The 21,270-nt window shown below is 37.9% G+C and overlaps 1 protein-coding gene across 5 annotated transcripts in view; it reads left to right on the forward strand.

The window, feature by feature from the left end:
- Positions 1-4,243: 4,243 nt before the first annotated feature.
- LOC5578052 (rho guanine nucleotide exchange factor 18) overlaps positions 4,244-21,270 on the forward strand; it is a 64,531-nt gene continuing 47,504 nt past the window's right edge. For 2 of the 5 annotated variants that reach the window (XM_021840261.1, XM_021840263.1), the window contains exons 1-2: positions 4,244-4,466; positions 17,547-17,665. In XM_021840261.1, the coding sequence (XP_021695953.1) occupies positions 17,614-17,665 (52 nt within the window). In that variant the 5' untranslated portion in view covers positions 4,244-4,466; positions 17,547-17,613. Of the gene's footprint in view, positions 4,467-5,311; positions 5,435-17,546; positions 17,666-21,270 lie in introns of all 5 variants that reach the window. The other 3 variants (XM_021840262.1, XM_021840264.1, XM_021840265.1) reach the window with 2 other exon arrangements.

The following is a 21,270-nucleotide window of genomic DNA, read 5'->3' on the forward strand; positions in this document are numbered from 1 at the left end:
CCCTGGGACTTCGCTGAACATTTCTTCAAAGCCACCTAGCAGCGCCGAAAGACGAGTAGCTTGATCCGGTGTAATTTCAGAACTGGTAATTGTATTGACCGGCACCTCTGTTGCAAACAATCGATTGAGATTGATTTGCTCAACGAATTGGGAAATCCACTCGCGTCCAAAGAGTGAATCTGACTCGCCGGCTACTACATACAAGTTCAACCGACGATTTGTGGCTCCGATGGTAACATTAACCGGGATACGCCCTAAGCATTCGATGGGGTGCCCGGTGTAGCTCGAAAACCGCCTGTTGGTTTTCTGTAGTGCGAAGTTCGGCTTGATCAACCTTAATTTTGATTCGGCGATTATGCCGCAGGGTGCACCGGTATCGAGTTCCATGCGCAGGGAACGACCGTCGATTTTGACGTCAATCATTTTCTTTCCGGTGGATGTTATTCCGTGGACTTGACTCAGTGACTGCACGACGTCGATTTCCGGTGAGGGCGACTCTTGTGACTCCACCTGATCAGCTGATGAGTCCCGAGCGGATAGCTTTCTTGAACGGCACACTTTCGCAATGTGCCCCTTGATGTTGCAGTTATGACATCTGACGTCACGAAAACGACACTGACTGCGTAAGTGTTGTCCACCGCAGCCTTTACAGGGCCCTACTTCGTTGTCGGGCTGGATGTTGGTTCGCTGTTCTCCATGGACATTCTTCGGATGGTTGAACGTCGACTTCCTTCTTGTCCTCAAGCTTTCGTACCCAAGTCTGTTGGTTTCTTCTGGCGCCGAAGACGTCACACCAGTATTCACTTCCCGTGCCGTGTTGCGGGTTGCTTCAAGCGTGTATGCTATCTCGTAAGCTTCCTTGAAAGTAGCTGGCTTCTTTGCTATGATCTCGTCGCACATCTCACGAGCTTCCAGACCGTGGAGGAGTTGTTCGATCAACATCCGGTCCAAAAAATCCTCATACTCACAATCCGCAGCTCCTTGCCTCAGCCGGAGAACAAATTGAGCCACTGATTCACCGGTTTGCTGGACGATCTGCCAGAACTTAATACTTTCCACGTATTTGTTCTTCTTCCGGTCGAAATGATTGACCAGCGTAGTTTGTAGTACTTCGAAATCAATGGTAGCTGGATCCTGTGGGCTTACCAAGAATTTCAGAGCATTGTTCAGCTCCACTCCCATATGGACTCTCGCATAATTGGCGTACTGAATCTGAGGAATTTGACTCAGTTCCAAGGCCCACTTGAACCGACTGAAATAGTCGGCAACGGATGATCCGTCAGATGGCCGGTACTCTGACATTGAGAAAGTGGGAATTTACGGTGTGGGAGCGGCAGCGTCATTCGCTTGATTTTGGGCTCCAGCGTTAACTTGCTGAATGGCATTACCAATCGATGCCTGGAGCGCCTCTGCAATCATGGCGGAGAGCTGGCCTAGCAGTTCAGCGTTTACATTCGCCATTTTGTATCTCGGGAAGAAGTTCGCGGTTTTGGAGAACTACCGCGACGCGAATCCACGATCCCACTTCTGACACCAAATTGTCGTGTATGTGGGAATTTGCCGGATGTTATAGAAACGACGCGATTTACTTCGAACCGTTAATTACTTTATTTTTAATATGAACAAATAATGTGCATTTGATACGGACCAATCATGGTGCAAAACTGAGGGAAAAAAACTGCTTACATCTAGATCCGTGATCTAGATCAAATTGAAATGCACTGAAATAAAACGTTACATGAAAATTAACAATCTCATATGCAACACATAGGCTGACCATGCGTACCGTATTTAACGGGACAGAACCTTTTTTTATCCCCTCGACGGGCTGTCCCGTCGTTTTATGGAAAATGCTCGAATTGTCCCGTATTTTAGGAAATGGAGAATTGGCACATAATTTTCAACACCAGTAAAACAATATAAATAACAACATAACAAACAGTTTTTAGAAATATTTCACAGTTTAGTGTCTTACTGATCTATTTTCCAAGTAATTGTTAGTTTCTCAAACAGAGTTAAACTTGATCCGTACATGCTTCTGCTTAACTTTTTGCGTTTCTTTACTCATATTTATGCCAAATTTTGGTGGATTTCCAAAAATACGGATCTTCATAAGATAATTATTCTATAATACCTAAAATGAAAAAGAACAATTATGGGTTTACTTCTGATACGCAATTGATTGGATTAACTGTTTAAATAGTAATGAAATATTAGAAAAATGTACGTTTAAATTGGAAAAACTGAAAAGCGTAACGAATTTTTTTAGAAAATTCTTTAAAAAAACGCTGCTTCTCGGAAGTTGAAGAATGCGCTTCAAGGTTCTTAAGTGATATTTATTTAATCATACAGACATGTAGCTTGGGATTGCATAATCTGGTTCTGCTACTTTCCCTCGAATGGCGGTTTCCTGAATGTCGTTCTCCCAACGCCAGTTCTTAGAATGCTAGTTCCTCGAAAACCCCGTTTCCCCGAATAGCTCAGTTCTCAGAAAAGTTCTAACACTCATAATTGTTATAACCTTTCGCATTTCAAGGTGGTGAACAATATGTATTTTTGGCAATACGTATTTAGTCGAGAATGATCAAATATCTCCTTCTTTGGTAGCTTATCGATCTTTTTAACTCAACACTATCTCACTATCGAGCAGAAGCAAAGTTCTAACCATTAAATCGAGATAAAAGATCTGAAGTTGATTTCAAAATTTTATTCCTGGAACTTCTGATCCATAGCTTAATTTGATGTTGAAAGATCTAAGGAATAGCTCACTGATATTGGTGAGATCTTATAAAATCTTAATATGATATGCTTATAGTATTCCAGGAGTAAATTTTAGATATTATTTTCGGATATTTTATCTATTATATCTTTGAAGTTAATATCACTTTTGTATGTCCATTTCTAAATTTGCTTTTTTCGCCTGCTAGGGTAAAGACGATTATTGCACTTTTTTGAGCTTTACAATGGAACGCGTGATCCGGGGAAATGGCTTCGGAGAAACGGGCCATTCCGGGAAATGTAGCACAATCGCATAATTTATGTCTTTTTAAATTGTTCCGTTTTTGTTTTTTATTTGTCCCGTTTTTATCTGGTTGGCTTATGGTCAGCCTACACTGGCAGGTAGAAAATGATTCTTTCTAAACCATTGCGTTGTTTAACAACGTGTAATTACATTTAAATTCATAGAAACAACGAGCTACACACATGGTTACCAATGGCTTTTAGGGCGAGATCAGAAGTTATGCGAGATTTGCTCCTTTATAAAATATATGGAGAGAACCATATGAAATTTAATTCAGTTTTCAAATGTGAGCACACATATGACACTAGTCTTAAATTGAAGATTATTCAATCAAGTTTTGGTGAATCATTTCATAAGATACTAATATAACGATACTGATTTTCAAACCATTCAGTAGCTTGGCTCAAGTGCCGAATGCTTGACGAAGCCAAATCACATGTTGATAACAAAAAATTCTGATATATTGAGAAATCACCTAAAAAATGGTGATAAATAGTTCCAAAACGTGAATAATCTAGTAAATTAGAGTAAAGAAACTTTATAAGAATATGAGAAATCTATTTCAAGACTTTTTTCCATCTTTTGTATGGAGAGGAATCACTGTGCCGCGGTACGGACTTAGAGGGACGAATGAGCTTCGGGAAATCCCTCTCAAACAACATCAACGATATGGATTCTCTTCTTTTTCCTGTCGACTCCAGAAAAGTTTTTGGACAAAGTCTACTTTTTAGCTTGGTGTTCACATGAGCACTTCGACAGTTTTTGTCCGAAAGCTTTCTTTGTCAATTTACCTTGCGTAGTTTCTCTTAAATTTATTATTCTTATGACAGATCGGATTAGATGATATGATGGTTCTTTGAAAATAAGTCAAGGACTCCAACAATTCTGTTTATTTTGATACATATGTTTCATCAATAAATAGATAAAATACAAATATTACTACAAATAATGCAATATTTTGTTATTCCGAGAACTTGGAGTATGTTTCCCTGAAATCATTGAAAAGCACCTGGTCCATTCGTATTGAACACCGACCAAATAATCCTCTGAATATCATGCACCAACGAAGTACTAGATCACTTCTCCAGTGGCTCCCCATTCCGTCGCACCGCGCGTACCGCTTGACAGCTCTGTCATCTCCAGCGGGCCAACCTCGCATCGATGCACCCATGGTTCCAGCGCATCGCAGGCAAACAGTGTTACCCGATGGCCGACCTTTCTTCTTCGGTGGTAGTGAACTTTTTTCTCGTCGTCTTTACCCATTAAAATATCGCAAAGTGCTCCAGAGCCAGCCACAGTGGTTTTTCGTGTCGGAGCTAAAAGAAAATCGAAATTAAACCGAGTAATTCTGCACGCGAAAGTGACTAAAAACGGTCCGGAAGTGCCGTTAGAGACCATGTAACACGCAGGTTGTCCAGTGCTCAAAGTGCGGCCCGTATTTGTGGTACGAATCGTGTCTGAAATTGTGCATATCAAAAGTCCAAAATGTCGATGTAGGAAAAGAGCTACAGGTTCAAACTTTTTTCCTCCCCCACCCTCACTCTCGCGCGCGCTCGCTTGCTCACCTGCTTACTCGGTGCTCTCTCTCGCAGTGTGTAGTGTCGTCACCCCCTTTGCGTGGTTTTTCCTTTCGTTCCTTCCTACCCCTCGCCGTTCGCACCGTGCGGAGTGCTCTCCTTTACACGCAACAACCTACCTTAAATCCTCTCTTGGCTGCTCTTTGCGTGTTATATTATTTTTTTACACAAGTGTATAGTGTCTTTTCTTGGGGTCTCTCCCCGTTGCCAGTTTGCATCACTATCGTTTTGAACGGTGGCAGCCCAAAATCGAGGAAAGTACCTGCATGTGACTGCTCGCATTATCCATTGGGACATTGTGCACCTCAAATTATGCACACAAATTGTGTGCAGAGAGCAGCTCATTATCGAGCAACCCCTTGTGGCACAATACTTTGGACTCGGGTGAAGAAGAAATCGAGTGTGCCTTGCGCGATGCATACGTAGAAGAGTGTGCCTGCTGTGATGTTGTGTGAACGGTTCTCTCCAGCGATGTCGCTCTCTCTGCCCCAATGTCTGTGTCTCTTCGGGCTGACTGGAGAAAAAGAAAGGAAACCAGCTCGCGATTGTTTTTCTTTTTGTGCATAACGTAGTTGGCGTTTATTTGTGTGTGAAAACATTATGTTGCATAGTAGTTTTTCGTTGTTTTTTTTTCGGTGTGATTTTCAGCATTCAACAATTTTCCTCGATTTGGGAAATCTTGTGCTCTCTATTCTGGATTGTGTTTTTGTAGTTTTTGCAACGACGAATGCTTCGTGAGCGTGAAGAAAAGGGTTTTCGATATTTGTGTGCGTTCCAGTAAACACCATCGATTGATTCTTCCAGTGTGCAATTAGCGAAGGGTATTCAAATCTAAGTGAGTGCAACATGATCCGGATGTGACCCGAAGAAGCATGCAAATAGCAGTGAAACTGCACCTCAGTGAAAAAAAAAGGCTGTGACAATTCAATTCTGTTCTTTTGGTAATGGTTGTGTTGGCTTTGGATGTGACTCGATTTCTTTTTCAGTTTTTGTTGCGTGAAACTTTTTGCTATTCTTTCGCTCACCCTTTCCATACAGTTATCGCCAATATATAGTGCCCACTTGTTTGCTATCAAGTAAAATCGCGAAAATCGTATGCCACAACAATAAATTCTTTAACTGAAATGTTTGTTCTTCATAGTTAACATATATTGTTTCTGATGCAAAGGAAAACAAAATATTTTTTTAAATTTTGATTTTTATAAAGACGAAACAAGAGTGTCCAAAAAGGTATGTCAAAATTGGGTTCCCAATTGGTGTTTCTTTTGAACCTAAGTTGTTTGTTAGTAACATATTGTTTCAGCCATTCAATACTTTTGGGCGACATTTTGCAGGAAATTGTGATAGTTTTGGGGAATTATTAATCGAATTTTTGTCAGTTCTACCAGGTCCGTCCCACTCGGCTTTAGATAGACTACTTCTTGTACTGCATTTGGTCCCTTGCTACTACAAAAGGTACCCAAGTTTGACAGATCACAGTACACTTTCTACGGCATTCTAGATTTTGCTCGGTTACCTCATGTGCCATGAAATTTTGAGCAACTGCAAAAGACATGGAAGTCTTTATTTCGTCTTTAGTTTTACTGTTTTGTGGTGTTTATGTACTTGAACCGGTTATTCTGAGCATTAAGTTTTGAATTTTGTTTTCATAACGTTTAAATAAAGATAAAGAGGTTTTGGGCCCTTTTGAGAACGATTTCAGAAAGACATCTGTTTAAGAAAGTTCAGTTATAATACTAATTCTAGATTAGTTTAGTCAGACTGTAATGTACAACAGCCTTCCACGCAATTATGTGATTGACCGCACTATAAATATCTTGCGAATGCTTGAGAACTTTTAGTCTATGTATAAAGATCATATAAAAGGCCAAATTTGAGTACACTACAGTTAATAACCGATAAACAATTTATGCAGATAGTCCGTACTTATCCATTGTGTAATCATCCAAAATCACAGTGATCGTTCAAATTCTAAGCGAACTTTTTGCAGTACAGTGCAGTGTTTCAATCAAAATACAGCCAGAATAAAACATTGTGGAAGCAAAGTTTGCAATAAACAGACGTATTTAATAGGAACTTATCGTTTCTGACATAAATTGTGCGTGAACAACATCTTTCTAAGAGGTTTTTCATCTTTAGGAATTTTCCGTTCAGCCCGTTGAGTGCACTTAAACCAATATACCCCTTTATGCCACCGTTAAATTTCACACAAAATCTTAAGTAGGGCAATCATAGGGTTGTCCTATCCATAATTTAAGATGTCCTTGAATGAACGCTGAAGAAAAATTTGTTTATCTATAGAATATTGTATATACTCTGTGCATACTAGATTCGTTCACTTTTTGATAGTTTTTAACAGAATGGGAGTTTTTCGACTGAACAATTTAGCTATCTGAGGATCTGAGGTCGCCATTAGATGAGGATCGTATGTAGAACACCCCTTCACCACCCCTTCTTTAGCGACAAAACGCGTCTTCAATCCTTGATGAAGGTTGAATAAAACAACCGAAACCGTCGAATGTAAAGGCAATTTCAAAGTATGTTGAATAACTATAGTTTTATTTTTGAATCTCGGAAGGGTTTATGAAAATACCTTAATAGTTTCCTAAAAGGAATTCATGAAGATACCTTTGGAGGAACTTTAGAGATAACAACTTTAAGAGTCCGCTCAACTGCGTCAAGGTTGAGCTCTATGGACTCCATTGAAGCTTTTTGGAGGAATCTCCTTTGAGACAAACATTTGCAAAATCCAAAGAAAAATCTCTGTTGAACGTTTAGAGTAATACAAAGCTAAAAAAATTGAAAGAAGAATCAATTTTTTACCAAAGGCTTTTAGGGCTTTATGCCAGATTATGCGAGTGTTTTATACAGCTTCCATGTATTAACGATTAAATATTAATGTTCAAGCTGTTTCACTGCTTTCGGAACTCTAATCATAAGAATGCAATGTTCTCAACGTTACACAATGTTCTCAACGTTATCTGCCACTGCTTGGGATCGAGCTCACGATCTCAGTATCTAGAGTTCTAAGCGCTGTCCTTGCTACCAGTCCAGTACATATCGATGGCAAAGAATCAATACATCGAAAACGGTTCTAATAATATATTTTAACGATGTTAAAACCATGCGTACACCACTTCTTTAGGCTGTAAAAGTGTGTGAAACGTCAAACGCAATGTTTACATCCAACAGGCTGTGTAGATGTATCACAAGTTGTTATTTTACAGATTCCTGTTAATTTTTGTGGGTAGTAGTCTGAATAAATGATGTACGAAATAATTAGTCTCACTCCAACGTTTCGATCTTGATTTGGATCTTCGCCTGGTTTATCGCCTGATGAAGATACCAATCGCGATCGAAACGTTGGAACGAGAATAATTATTTTGTGAACCATTCATAATGACTGCTAGCCAGAAAAAATCCCGTGATAGTCAATTTAGTCGAATATCACCATATTGCATAGGAAGGGGACTTTTGTTTCACAATAGCTACTTTTTATGGTTTCGAGTTACTGCTTAGTAAGACAGCACAATGAGCGTTTATCGGTATCGTTGATATATCGGGTTTAACATTATAAGTATTGAACCGATATCCGATTATTTTTAAAAAGATTGGTGGTACAGTTAACTCTTCCTTACTCGATATTCGGTATCTCGATATCGAGTTAGAGAACCATAGTAAAAGTTGGTTTTCATGGCTAACTCGATGGTCCCTTGGATAGCAATTGCACTGATTTTGTGTTCTGTAACTCGATACCTCCCTAACTCGATGGTCCCTTCAATATTGAGTAAGGTAGAGTTAACTGTAGTACTCCGCAAGTTCCATGGAGCACTCCATTTATGTTTTTCTGGAAGGATCATTAGGGTAGGTGCACCAGTTATGGACATAATTATTCCCTATTTCGCCATACGTGATAATTTGATTATTTTCAAATTTTTGATCATTCTGTGCGTTTTTGCAGTTTGACATCAAATATATCTTGATGCTGAAACATTCAAAAACGTTCAAAATGTGAAAGTTTTCGAGAAGACACATATGGCCAAATAGGGAACCACTATGGCCATAACTGGTACACATTCCCTATATAACTTATTTTTGGATTTCGGCTTGCAGTCACAATCAAAAGCGTTTGTGACTGCAAGCCGAAATCCAAAAATAAGTTCACAAAATACCAGTCAAGATCATTATATAACTACAGGACAAAATTCAAAGATAAAACTCTGTTGATTTTTTAGAATAACATAAAGAATAAAATTCTTGAATAAAGAATCACTCTACGTAGGGGTTTGTCTTTACGATAGCTATCAAATATTTAATGAGAGTTTGAATATGAATCCGTTATTTGGTAAGAAATGGAAATCATTCTACAGTTTGTCCTATTTACCGTTTTGAATGTGGTTGCGCCATTGAGATCCTTCCTTTTAAATTGTGATTGTGCTCCAATATTGTTGTTGTCCTTCAGTGATTAAAATGTAGATAAACCCTCAAATAGTTCTGTCGATTCCATTGGATCGCAGTCAACTAGCAAAGCTCGTATTCTTAGCAAATTGTCGAAACCTTGTCCTCAGAGGTATTCTCTAAATAAATTCGACACGTGGACGATGCTTCTTTGTAGGCTTGATAGTGATTATAGGAAAATATGAATCGAAGTTCTTCTTAATTAAATGTAGACTTTTAATTAAATTTTACAGAATTAGTAAGTTGAAGAAAAGCTTCAGGATAATTCTTGGAAATGTGATCAGTTCTCCATAATAATTCCTTATCTAATCGATTTACAGAAGTAAAGTAAACGTTATTGTTCATGGAAACAGCCCTAGTAACCTGGTAACATTAGTAGCTGAGTTGCAGCTTAGTCAGCGTTATTCAGCTGAAAATGTTTCTTTGGAAGTAACTTTAATAGTGGTTTTATGCAGTCTTCCCATGGATGGAACCGATGGGCAACTTTGCTATAATATTTCAACTTGTGTTGAACCACAAACACGCTTCGTCTCTGTATCAGTGTATCGAACCGATCCCGATACATGTGTACTTTGGTTCAAACTTTGTGTGCAAATAATGACACAAAGCAGACAGACAGAGAACGGTTGAAATCCACGTGAATAAATTTCTACGATCATATATGGAACTTCTTGGTACAAATTTCATGATCCGTGAGGCTTCAATTAATGTTTGATTTTAGCAAATCAACTAAGATCATTATTTTAGGTAACATTTAGCGGTAGCTTTATGAAGAAACCAAGGATTTAACTATGTCATACAACACGAGATAATAAGTAGAAATTGATAAGCGTGGATGTCAACTGTTTTCTGTTTATCCGTTTGTGACATCGTTCTGAACCTCGGATGCAGCTGAAGATTTGCTCCAAAATTTGAATCGCGGCTACAATCGAGGTACGAATGGACCCGTTTTCGAGCTGGCGTTCGAACCGATGCTCACTTTACACATGTTTGAGTTTTGGTTCAGGTTCGAGCGTTTCGGTTTGCACACACGAGAACAGAGTGCAAAGAGAGTACGAAATCGTGTTCGGCGTTCGTATGGGAACATTGGTTTTGTGTTATAAAAATTAATAAAACTCTAACTCGATGACCACTTTAATATTGCGTTTTTGAGAACTATCTGTATATTTTTTGATAGTAGCTCTATAGAGCAATGATCGCCTTTAATAAAATAATTTGTGATTTAAAAATAAATAAATTTGATGCTTGTTAGTCAAAAGTACTGTGAGCATAGTTTAAATATTCCCGAGAAGAAATAATTCTATGATCTCTCCATGCACGAGACCTTTTAACGATTAGAAGTATAGGTTGATTAAAAAGTGATAAATAAGCAACCTTTAATTCCATGTGACAATCATTTGTAAATATTTTAAACTACTTTCAATTTTTTATTTTGTTTTTCTCTGAATTATGAGATGAGTTTTTGTTGACATTGTGTAAATAACTTTAAATGTTTAGGACTATTGTGAAAGTTTTTTCTTATACTTATTCCGGGAGTCAGAAATATCATAGAAAACATGATTCTTTCTAACTTTTTTAGGTATTAAAATTTTTGAAGTCTAGATCCCATGAGAACAATGATCCACATATCTCTTCTTTATTTTTTAATATAATCTATATAAATAAAAATGGAATGATGTTTGTATGTCACGAAATGGCTTGAGAACGAGTGTTTGGACTCACATGATTCTTTCACTGTTGAATTCGTCCAGAGCTCCGACGTGTTTGTACGTAGAATAAAATTAAGGAAGTCTTTAGAATAGTGTGGAAAACGGGAGAAAACTAATCTGACATTTTCTACACGGGACTTGCATAGCGTTTTTAACAGCCTACTTGATGGCAAGACGAAGTTTGCCGGGACCACTAGTTAAATATAAAATTTTGTGGAACTTGCTATTTTTACGCTAGATACCGTTCCCTTACATAAATCTATAGCCATCCTTCTTGCACACCCGCCAAATGGTTTCGTTTATGAAAGAAACTTAATATTTGTATCAGCCCAACTAATTCAATATCTCTCATTTTTTTGGCTTATGTCAGCGGATTATAATGTCTAATGCTAAAAGTCCGTAGGCGAATATACTGCCTACGCTTCGAGCCTTTGATATTCTCTTTGGGTCTTTACGCAAATCAAAAAGTAAGAATTGGCTTTAGCCAGATAGAAAACGTCAGGTCCTGAAGGGTTAATTTTGTAACTTGCTTATATCAAAGCAATAGATTTCAAAATGTTTTGTCACGAATCAATGTTTCATGTTATTCCCCATTTCCTAGTTTCCATTGCTAAAATAAAAGCACAAAAGTTTCTACCAAGGGAATGTTCAAATTTCAAGCTTTATTGGTCTAACAGAACATTTTTAATTGAGTTCTCAGCACACATTTAGAAATCCTCAGAATTCAGTCATAAATCTCTAGCTTCTGTTAAAAACTCTCAAACTTCTGCTGGATATTGTTAAATTGCTATAATTTCTAAAACTCTCTAAAAATTCTCGATTTTACTGAGATCCCGATGAATGAAGATTATGCTATTCATTCACAAGAGTTTATTCGAGAGACTACTAGAATTCCAGAGAATCCAGCTAGGACTCCCCAATTTTCCTTGGGATCCCGTTCAGGATCGGTTTAATATCTCTGTATTCTGCTACAAATCAACAGAACATCGCTACACATACCAGGATTTCTCTAAAATTCACCATGTTTTGATATGAATGGTTTTACAGTGTGTCTACTATCTGAAAAAACCTGGAATTGTTGAATTTAATTTTATTAAACCTGGAAAACAAAACTGGAATTTTATTGAACCTGGAAAAACGCTTGGAATTGTCGGGGAATTTCGATAGCAATAAAGTTTCCAAACACTATCCTAGGACTTTCTCCAGATATTTTCTTTGTCTTTCATCCAAGGTAAACATTTTTTCCAAAAATTGCTCGGGAGCTACTCGAGAGGTTTAGCGACAAAATGTCGAAAGCCAAAACGTCGAATGCCAAAACGTCGAATTCTAAAACGTCAAAAGGGACAAAACGTCGAAAACGGTAAACTTTCAACATTGTTTGCAATACTTCTTTTTTTACATAGGGGTCGATTTAATATGGTGTGCATAATGTTTGGCACATAATGATTTGATCGCGCACGGGAAGGACATTTCTTCCTACGTTGTGTTTTGGGTAATTAATTGAGACATTTACGTTTGACCGTCCGGCCATGGCGGATTTGACTTCTATTGAGCAGATAGTAGATACAACACATCAGCAGATTGTGTCCTTTCGACGTTTTGGGATTCGACATTTTGTCTGTCGACGTTTTGTTACCCACTCGACGAGAAAATGTAATACAAATTTTTCATAGAATTCCTCAAATTCAACCATTTGTTTCGTCATTGAGTTCCTCTAATTTTTTTCTAGAAATTTCTTTAGAATTTCATCCAACGATTACAACTGCAGTTCTTCCAAACATTTTTCAATTTTTTTTTTCAAAAAAATCCCATGGGATCTTCTTCTTCTTCTTTCTGGCGTTACGTCCCCACTGGGACAGAGCCTGCTTCTCAGCTTAGTGTTCTTATGAGCACTTCCACAGTTATTCACTGAGAGCTTACTATGCCAATGACCATTTTTGCATGTGTATATCGTGTGGCAGGTACGAAGATGCTATATGGCCTGGGAAGTCGAGAAAATTTCCAACCCGAAAAGATCCTCAACCGGTGGGATTCGAACCCACGACCCTCAGCTTGGTCATGCTGAATAGCTGCACGTTCACCGCTACGGCTATCTGGGCCCCATGGGATCTACAAAAGTTTATTTAAGGCTCCGTACTAGTCAACACTACAGCATTTTTCCAGAAAATTCGCCGATCATTCCTACACATTTGTTTAAGGGATTCCTTACAATGTTTTTGGAAGTGTGATTCGTTCTTTACAACCATCCCTAATATTTTACTTTTTGGTCTTTCAATTTCCGCGTGACATACTAGGTGCAAAATAAATAACAAAATTGGATAACATTTTAAAATTTGTGTTTAATTTCTTGAATGAAATCTCATATTTTGATTGATACTTCGTTGTTGCTGTTTTCTTTCCAAGTTATTTTCAGATATCAATAAGGTTATGCTTCGTTACCTGACTGGTTTTTATTCGCCTGAATTGAAGCCCTTATTCAATACCTAATTGATGTCCCTTTCAAGACAATGGCTCTGTTATGGTTCGTTACTGTGTGAGCCTTTAGTTTAAAGTGTGTTTCATAACGTTTTGTGAAAAGATAAAGAGGGTTTGTGCCTCTTTGAGAAAGATTTCCTAAAATAAATCGCCCAAAGGGGTTTTCCCTCTTTCAATATTTTTGATTTAAAATAAATAGTAATAATAATAATAATTTTACTGGAATCTCTTCTGAAGTTTGCTCAAAGGTCTATGAGTTCTTCAAGTAACCCTTATTCATCAAGGGTGATCTAAAAACTCACACAAGATTATCAGAGATAACTTTACAATTTGCTTTGGAAATGCCACACGATTATTTTTTTACATGGAGAAATAACTTGAAAAATTCCTGTATATAGCTGGACAAACCTTTGAAAACCTCCTTAAGAAATCTTAAAGAATTACCGTAGGAATTTCCAAATAAAGTTCTGGGTAATTCCTAGAGATTAGAACTTCTGAGAAGCTACTATTTAAAATGTTAAAGAAATTCTGAAGGACAATTTTGTAAAAAATCTCTAGGAGCACAATTTGAGAAATTTCTGGTTGAATTATTGGAAAAGTTCTAAACGGGAGTCTTGGAGGATGCCCTAAGGGAATCGATGGAAGAATCCCGGATAAAATCCTGGAGAACTCAGGGCTTTTTTAAAAAATATCTAAAAGAATCTATAAAAGAGTTGCTGACGAGCTCTGAGTTAGTTTCTGTGATTATATGTTGCAAAAAAATTGGTTGTGTTCTATAGATATTTAAAACAATTTTCTTTGATGAATTCCTTAGGACAATTCTCGAAAGGATTCCATGGTAAAGAATCATTATTTGGGCTCTTAAAGAAATTTCAGAGATGAGCCACCTTCGGGCTACAAATCACTCAAATGAAGTAATCTATCGATCTGAACTAACTTGAAGAAATCTTCGAAGTAATAATTGAATTTTTGGGCAAAACCTGACATAATTTCCGATGAAATTCCTTAAGAAAATCAGTGAAAAATGCAAACAGTAATACGAGCAGTACTATTTCGTCGCAATGTCACGAGGAATTTAAAAAAAATTTGTAGAAACATTCTCAAAGAAATCTCTGGTCTGATTTAATGACATGTTCTCCAACCGACATAGAAATGATGAAATATCATTATCAAATACAATTCAGTTGAATGAAGCTTAAGCTTTGATTTTTCACCTTATAATAGGTTCAACATTAAAAAAAAAATATGGGAGCGTGAATCGACTTTTATTTGTTGTTAATTTTTTATCTATCTGATAGTGGAGTTTTTCTTGAACCTGGATTTTTTTTAAACCTGGAAATATCAGGGAATTTAATTTCTATAAATAAGACCCCCTGTTAAAACTGCATAAGAAGCATGTAAGAGCTTTAATTGAAATCAATAAAATTTAACAAAATTGAAAGAAAACATGGCAATTGTCAAATCGTTCTTAAAATCCTCAATAATTCGCTAGAAATGTTTATGTGCATACTCATCATGATCTCATTTCGTATTCTTTGAACCCCATGTAGAAACTTCTCGATCTCTGAGGATCCTTCTAGCAATCTTCTGCATGGTGTGAGCCATTTCACAAAAAAGACGTTTCGCAAGTTTTCGGCGAATAAAGACGTTTGACGGCTAACGCGCAGCTATTCAGCAAGATCAAGCTGAGGATCGTGGGTTTGAATCTCATCGGCTAAGGATCTTTCCTGATTTGAAAGTTTTTTTCTTCTTTGAAAGTATCTTTGTACCGGAAACACAATATACACATGCAAAAAGGGTTGACTTGCAATTAAGACCGAAGTCAGTCAGTCTGCTCTCAGTTAATAATTGTGAAAGAGGTCATAAGAACACTTTGCTGAGAATTAAGCTCTGTCTTAGTTGAAACGTAACACCCGAAATAAGAAATAAGAAGAAAATTATCAGTACCTGTTGTAATACGTTTATGCCATAAAACAGTGCAACTAAACTTATTCTGAATAATAACATCATAAAACTATCGCAATTTCCAAATTTCTCTCAAAATCGTTAAAAGTGTAAAACGATGAGTTGTTGACAACAAATATAATTATTATGACTTTTATCATTGAAACTTTCTGCCGGGTACTAATTCTTCTTGAATTACACAATATTATTTCTGAGAAATAAGATTAAATATGGTTAGGTGAAGGAAATGACAAATGGGCACTAAATTTTGACACATCATTTTTAATATATCAACTAGCTTACCCGACGTGGCTAGCCACGTTCCAACGAAATTTTAAAGCGGAAAGCTACGTAGGTATAATCTTTCAAATCGCTTGATACTGATGGCCGAAAAATCGCCTAAATTTATGCTCTGGCCAAACTCCATCGAACACATGGCCTAGATACTGTTGTAGTGTTCTGATCTAAAATAATTACCGCCTTGTATGCTGTTACAGTGTTCCTTCTGTTGAAAAATATTTCAAACGCTCCAGAAGATTCTACAAATTAGAGAGTAGAATCATACCAAAAATTCTAGCCCATTCTCCCCAATACCTGATATCAGGGCCTTCCTTAGCCGAGTGGTGAGAGTCCGCGGCTACAAAGCTGTCTGGGTTTGAATCCCAGTCGGTCCAGAATTTTTTCGTAAAGGAAATTTCCTTGACTTCCCTGGGCAGAGCCTCATTGTACCTACCATACGATATACGAATGCGAAAATGGCAACTTTGGCAAAGAAAGCTCTCATTTAATAACTGTGGAAATGCTCATAAGAACAAAACGCTGAGAAGCAGGCTCTGTCCCAGTGAGGACGTAATGCCAAGAAGAAGAAGAAGCTGATGTCATTGTCATTTTTCAAAATCTCAGTTGTGGTGAAACGACCATCGAGTCAGGGAAATATCGGGTCATGGAACAGGAATGTTTTGGAAAGTTGTTTTAAGAGATTATAATAATAAGCTTGAAATTTTGTTTTAAATATACATCCATGAGTCGAAATCGAGTCATTGAACATCGACTAATCTAGGTATCACTGTAAATCAATCCAACTCGAATATTTGGCGCACATTCATCTCATTTGTCTTGCTTTTACATATGTCGAACTCGTTTTTGAACATGAGTTGGAACTGAAGAAACCCGTTACACATTTTAAACTCCAACCCGATTCAAATTCGACCTAATAACAATTTGCTTGATGGTGAAGGGTTCGAGAATATTCTACGAATTGGAATGAACAATGTTCCATAAAACTCCAGAATATTCTGTCAAATAGCTATTATAGTGCTCCACAATTTGCAATTGTAATGTTCTAATATTAATATTGACCGTTGTAGTGCTCTTATATTACTATTGTAGTGCTCAAAGAAACTTTTCAATGAAACATTTCAAAGCGTTACTGACAGACAGACAACTCTGGGATTTTATATATATGATGTGTATATGTTTCTAATAAATTTGAATAAATTAAAAACATATATGATAATAAATCTTTGAGCTGTTTAGTGGAATACCTTTAAATAAATGAACAACCGAATTTGGTACTGTACCATTTAATTCCACTCGAGTTTGTATCCTTTGACAGACACGCGTCTTTCGACCTCAACTGTAAGGCCATTTCCAGTGTCGTGTACTAGTCGAGTCTAGTAAACACTCGACACTGGAGACGGCCTAAAAGTTTAGGTCGAAACACGCGTATCTGTCAAAGGATACAAACTCTAGTGGAATTAAATGATACAGTACTAAATTCAGTTTTCAATTTATGTAAAACAAAATATCTTTGCTTTGTATCACAACTATGATTGTGGGCGTGTGGTAAAAACATTTTAACGACAGAATTAACGGTTTCGACATACAATTCGCACAATCAAAAGCTAGTGAGCACTTTATTTCGGCGATGACTGTGGCTGCTCTTGTTGCAAACGCATCGAAAGGTCCAAATGAGTTTAATTGCCCGACCATTTTAAGTAGATAGCCAACCGTCGCACCTTAATCGTAGAATAGAAATCACAATATACAGCAGTGGTGAGCAAAAAGAGCGAAATTCCATCGAACCAGCCAGCACCGAAAGGAAGAGGAGTATCAAGTGTCCGCCGTGGAGTGGTTTTGTGTGTTGAATCGAGCGCTCCTACTTCAACCTGAGCAGAAGGCGAAAATTCCTACATTCCGCACCGCAAGCAGCTAGATATCTAGATGAAAAAAGTTTTATAATTCACACTTAACTTATTGTGTTTTGTATTATTGTTGGTGTAGAAGCTTGTTGTTCTTATTTTCTTCCATCCGTTTTTCCGTTCTTCTTTTCCATTTGTGTATATGCTTGTGCACCATCAGACGAGAATCAACAAACGCATCAAAGATAGAAAAAAAAAGTTTAAACAGTTAATTTTGCTTCCCCACGATGGATAGCAAAGATCACCTCGCGTCGGAACAGTTGATACTGTTGTCATCAGGTAAAAATGATTTACTTTGCTTTAGACGTTGCCCTCTTGTACTGGCGTAAACATAAAGACATTCTAATTAGAAGGTGTTCGTTAACAGGGTTCTTCCGTAGGACGGTTGGAATTTCTCCAGCTAGTTAGTGTTTCACAGCCAGTAGCTTCTTGCTTCTAATACAATTGGAAAATATATTGTCATTAAAACTGGTAATTAAGTGTTATATAGATATAGTTAGAATGCATGCTCGGAGATTTACTCCAACATAACATTTTTTGAAAGAAGATTTTTGGTACTCTAAGATATTGACTATAACTAATACTAGTCTTTTCTGTGGTAATCAAAAGGGATAACCGCTTTGATTTATGTTATATGATTAGTCCAATGAACGGAGTAATAATGGAATAAGTTAGTCAGGCCATCCTTAGCCAAGTGGTTAGACTACAAAGCAAAGCCATGCTGAAGGTGTCTGGGTTCGATTCTCGGTCGGTCCAGGGTCTTTTCATAATGGAAATTTCCTTGACTTCCCTGGGCAAAGAGTATCTTCGTACCTGCCACACGATATACGAATGCGAAAATGGCAACTTTGGCAAAGAAAGCTCTCAGTTAATAACTGAGGAAGTGCTCATAAGAACACTACGCTGAGATGCAGGCAAGGATTTTGTTCAGCCTACTGACTTCACTCAAACTGGAAATATTTGTACAAAGATTTTTCCAGCCGCATCGTTCAGCAGAACGAAGAGCCTTCTTGTAAGCTTCGCGAGCCGACTTGAACGACTTTGATCCAGCTGAACGGCGTCTGTTCCAACTCCTTCTACATTGTTTCCTGAGTCTAGTCAGATCGGAATTCCACCATGGGGTCCTTCTTGTAGTCTTCACAGACCGCAGAGGACATGCTTCTTCAAAAGCTTCTATAATTTAGGATGTTTTAGTATCAACGGCATCCTCCAGATCACTTGGATTTTCAATGGACGGAGAATATCCATGAAATTTGGTCGCAACCAATTCAATATAGAGTTCCCAGTTTGTTGAGCGGGGATTCCTAAAACGCAAAATCTGCACAGTTACATTTGAATGTTCAAAGAAGATGTAGCGATGATCAGATAATGATTCCTCATCTGATACATGCCAATTCGTCAACTCGTGTCTGATTCTATTCGAGCAGAGCGTTATGTCTAACACTTCTTCTCTATTAGAAACCATGAAGGTTGGGCGATTGCCTAGTAATCCAAGGTCTGTACTACTTAAGTATTCCATCAGACTGGATTGACATCTGAGCTGCCCCAGATGATGTGATGAGCATTGGCATCACAGCCCACAATCAGTGGAAGGCCTTTTGTTACGCAGTGTACGACAACTCGTTTGAAGTCATCTGTTAGGGATGGTTCATCATGTCGTAAATATACCGAACAATAGACGTATTTCCTGTTGAGGTCACCAACAGAAACATCGATTGTGATATGTGCTGTCACATATAGTAGTTAACTCAGAAATGAGTGTAGCAACGATTGCTTTATTAACGAGCACGCATGCGCGGGGCATGGAGCGCGAGTTTACTATTTCAAGTTTGCTGAAAGTAGCAAAAACTGGGTCCACAAGGTTACCTAGATAGAAGTTTCCTCTACGAAAGTAGGGTTCTTGAACTTGGGCTGCACCATTTTGCATGAGTCTGCAAAGATTGATCGTTGCTGTTATTTTATGCTGAAGATTGATCTGAGCTAATTTAACCGTAGCCACTACCCAAACTAGGCAGGATTAAGATTTTTGCAATCCCAGCACGAAAAAGACCAACAACGAAAAAAAAACAGATCGGTATCTATATAAAGTCGCCAAAGGCGAAATAGTACAGAATACACTGTGTTAAACGCATAATGCGAATCCATATAGGTGATAATTTAAATTAAATGTCAACATATTCATAATCCCACCCTTATTAAGCCTCAGTATAGGGACTGAAAAAGGGCGGCCGATTATCTGCACCTGCACCATTGCTCCGTGTAACACAGGAAGGGCTCAATACTGTGGAGGGCGCCCTGGCGCACAGGCTCCGTTAGCGGTTAGGTTTTATTTAGACCCCCCTAACCATTCATTCCTTAGCACGGTGCGCATCACACCATGAATTAGGGGTCACCAGTTAGGTGGACTTTTACCACCGGAACAGGCAGTCCGTAGTGTTAATTCTTAGCCAGTTGAAACAACCGCTACCGACACTACGCGGCTATCTAGGCTGCTCGGGAAAAGAAGGTTAATATTGATGATTAACTCCTGACGTGCTCAAGCAGCCGCCAAACCTACCATACTGTCATCTTTCTTGTTGGCTAGAGTTCATTTCACGGCTAAATCCTTTCTTTCGCTCTACAACTAAACCTGAAAACAACGGTGCGCGTATCTGTCAACTTTGACACGTATTGGAATCGTTGCTTTCAGATTTCCCAAAGGCGATAAAGAGAGCAATTTTCTGATGACGTCACCGTGTAATGGGCTGGAGGGAAATTCTTTCCCGTCGGTTAAAATGGCAGAAATTCGTTTGAAATTAATTTAATATTGATGGTAATGTTTTGTGTATTCTATTCTCCAATCGAATTACAGTGAACATAATTTCAACGAACAAGTTTCAGTTTTGAGCAGAAGAATTGCTCTTAAAGTTTCGATGATGGCGTCGATTGCGATACGGATTCTTGAACATTACAAGAAATCACGAAAACATGCACAATGCAACACTGAATCCAGTTTTAATTTAGTTTTTACAGGAAAGGGTATACCTGTTATCTTCACGAGTATCTCGTTCATGCTCAGCACCATAAACGAAAAACTGCTTTCGCTTCTTCAGTCAATACATTTTGCATGCTTTCTTCTAGTCACTTTCCCAGAACACAAATCGCGCATAACTTTCTAAAGGGACCTATCTAACAATAAGGGGCTTTCTTTGTTTATTTTCTCTTCAATCAAAAACTAAACCACATTAACCTCTTGTTAAACAAATTATGTGAGACATGCTATATGAACTAAGCACACAGCAGTGATAGCGAAATAAAATAGAAGGGAAATGGTTGAGAGTATTTTTGATTTAGTTAATTTCAAATTTCTGAAGGCAGCTAGCATTTAAGCAGCCGTATATTCGCACCACTGAAATAGTGTTGATCAATAATAGCCTAAAACTCTCAACTAAGAAGAAGGTTGAGATATTTAAGAGCATCAGTAAAAATGGTTGAAAGTGTCCGGAGCACAGTCTCAAAACCAATGGTTCAAAGTATCCATTTAAGGACTTTTGCCATTCCCTAGTTTAATCAACAGGTTGTGGTGACTATGGAAGCATTTGTGGTTTTTAACGTTGTTGTATTCTTGTTTTTAATTTGAATCTTGGTTTACGGCTAACCAGCCGAGTGGAAGTTTAACAACTACCGAAAAGCTAAACATTACATATAATTTGCAATTGGATTAGATGGACAAATTGATGTGAAGATTTGCGAAAAAGTTACACGTCTTCTCAGTGAGAATCGAACTCACGACTCCCCGATCTCTAGTTGGGGCGCGTTAACCACTACGCCATGAGAGGACTTATGAACGCAGAAGTTAACCTGAATTCGATTTCAGCTCAATAATCACGTGGTTCTTAAATTAT

The sequence above is a fragment of the Aedes aegypti genome, chromosome 2, assembly GCF_002204515.2.
Source record: "Aedes aegypti strain LVP_AGWG chromosome 2, AaegL5.0 Primary Assembly, whole genome shotgun sequence".
Lineage (NCBI taxonomy): Eukaryota > Metazoa > Arthropoda > Insecta > Diptera > Culicidae > Aedes > Aedes aegypti.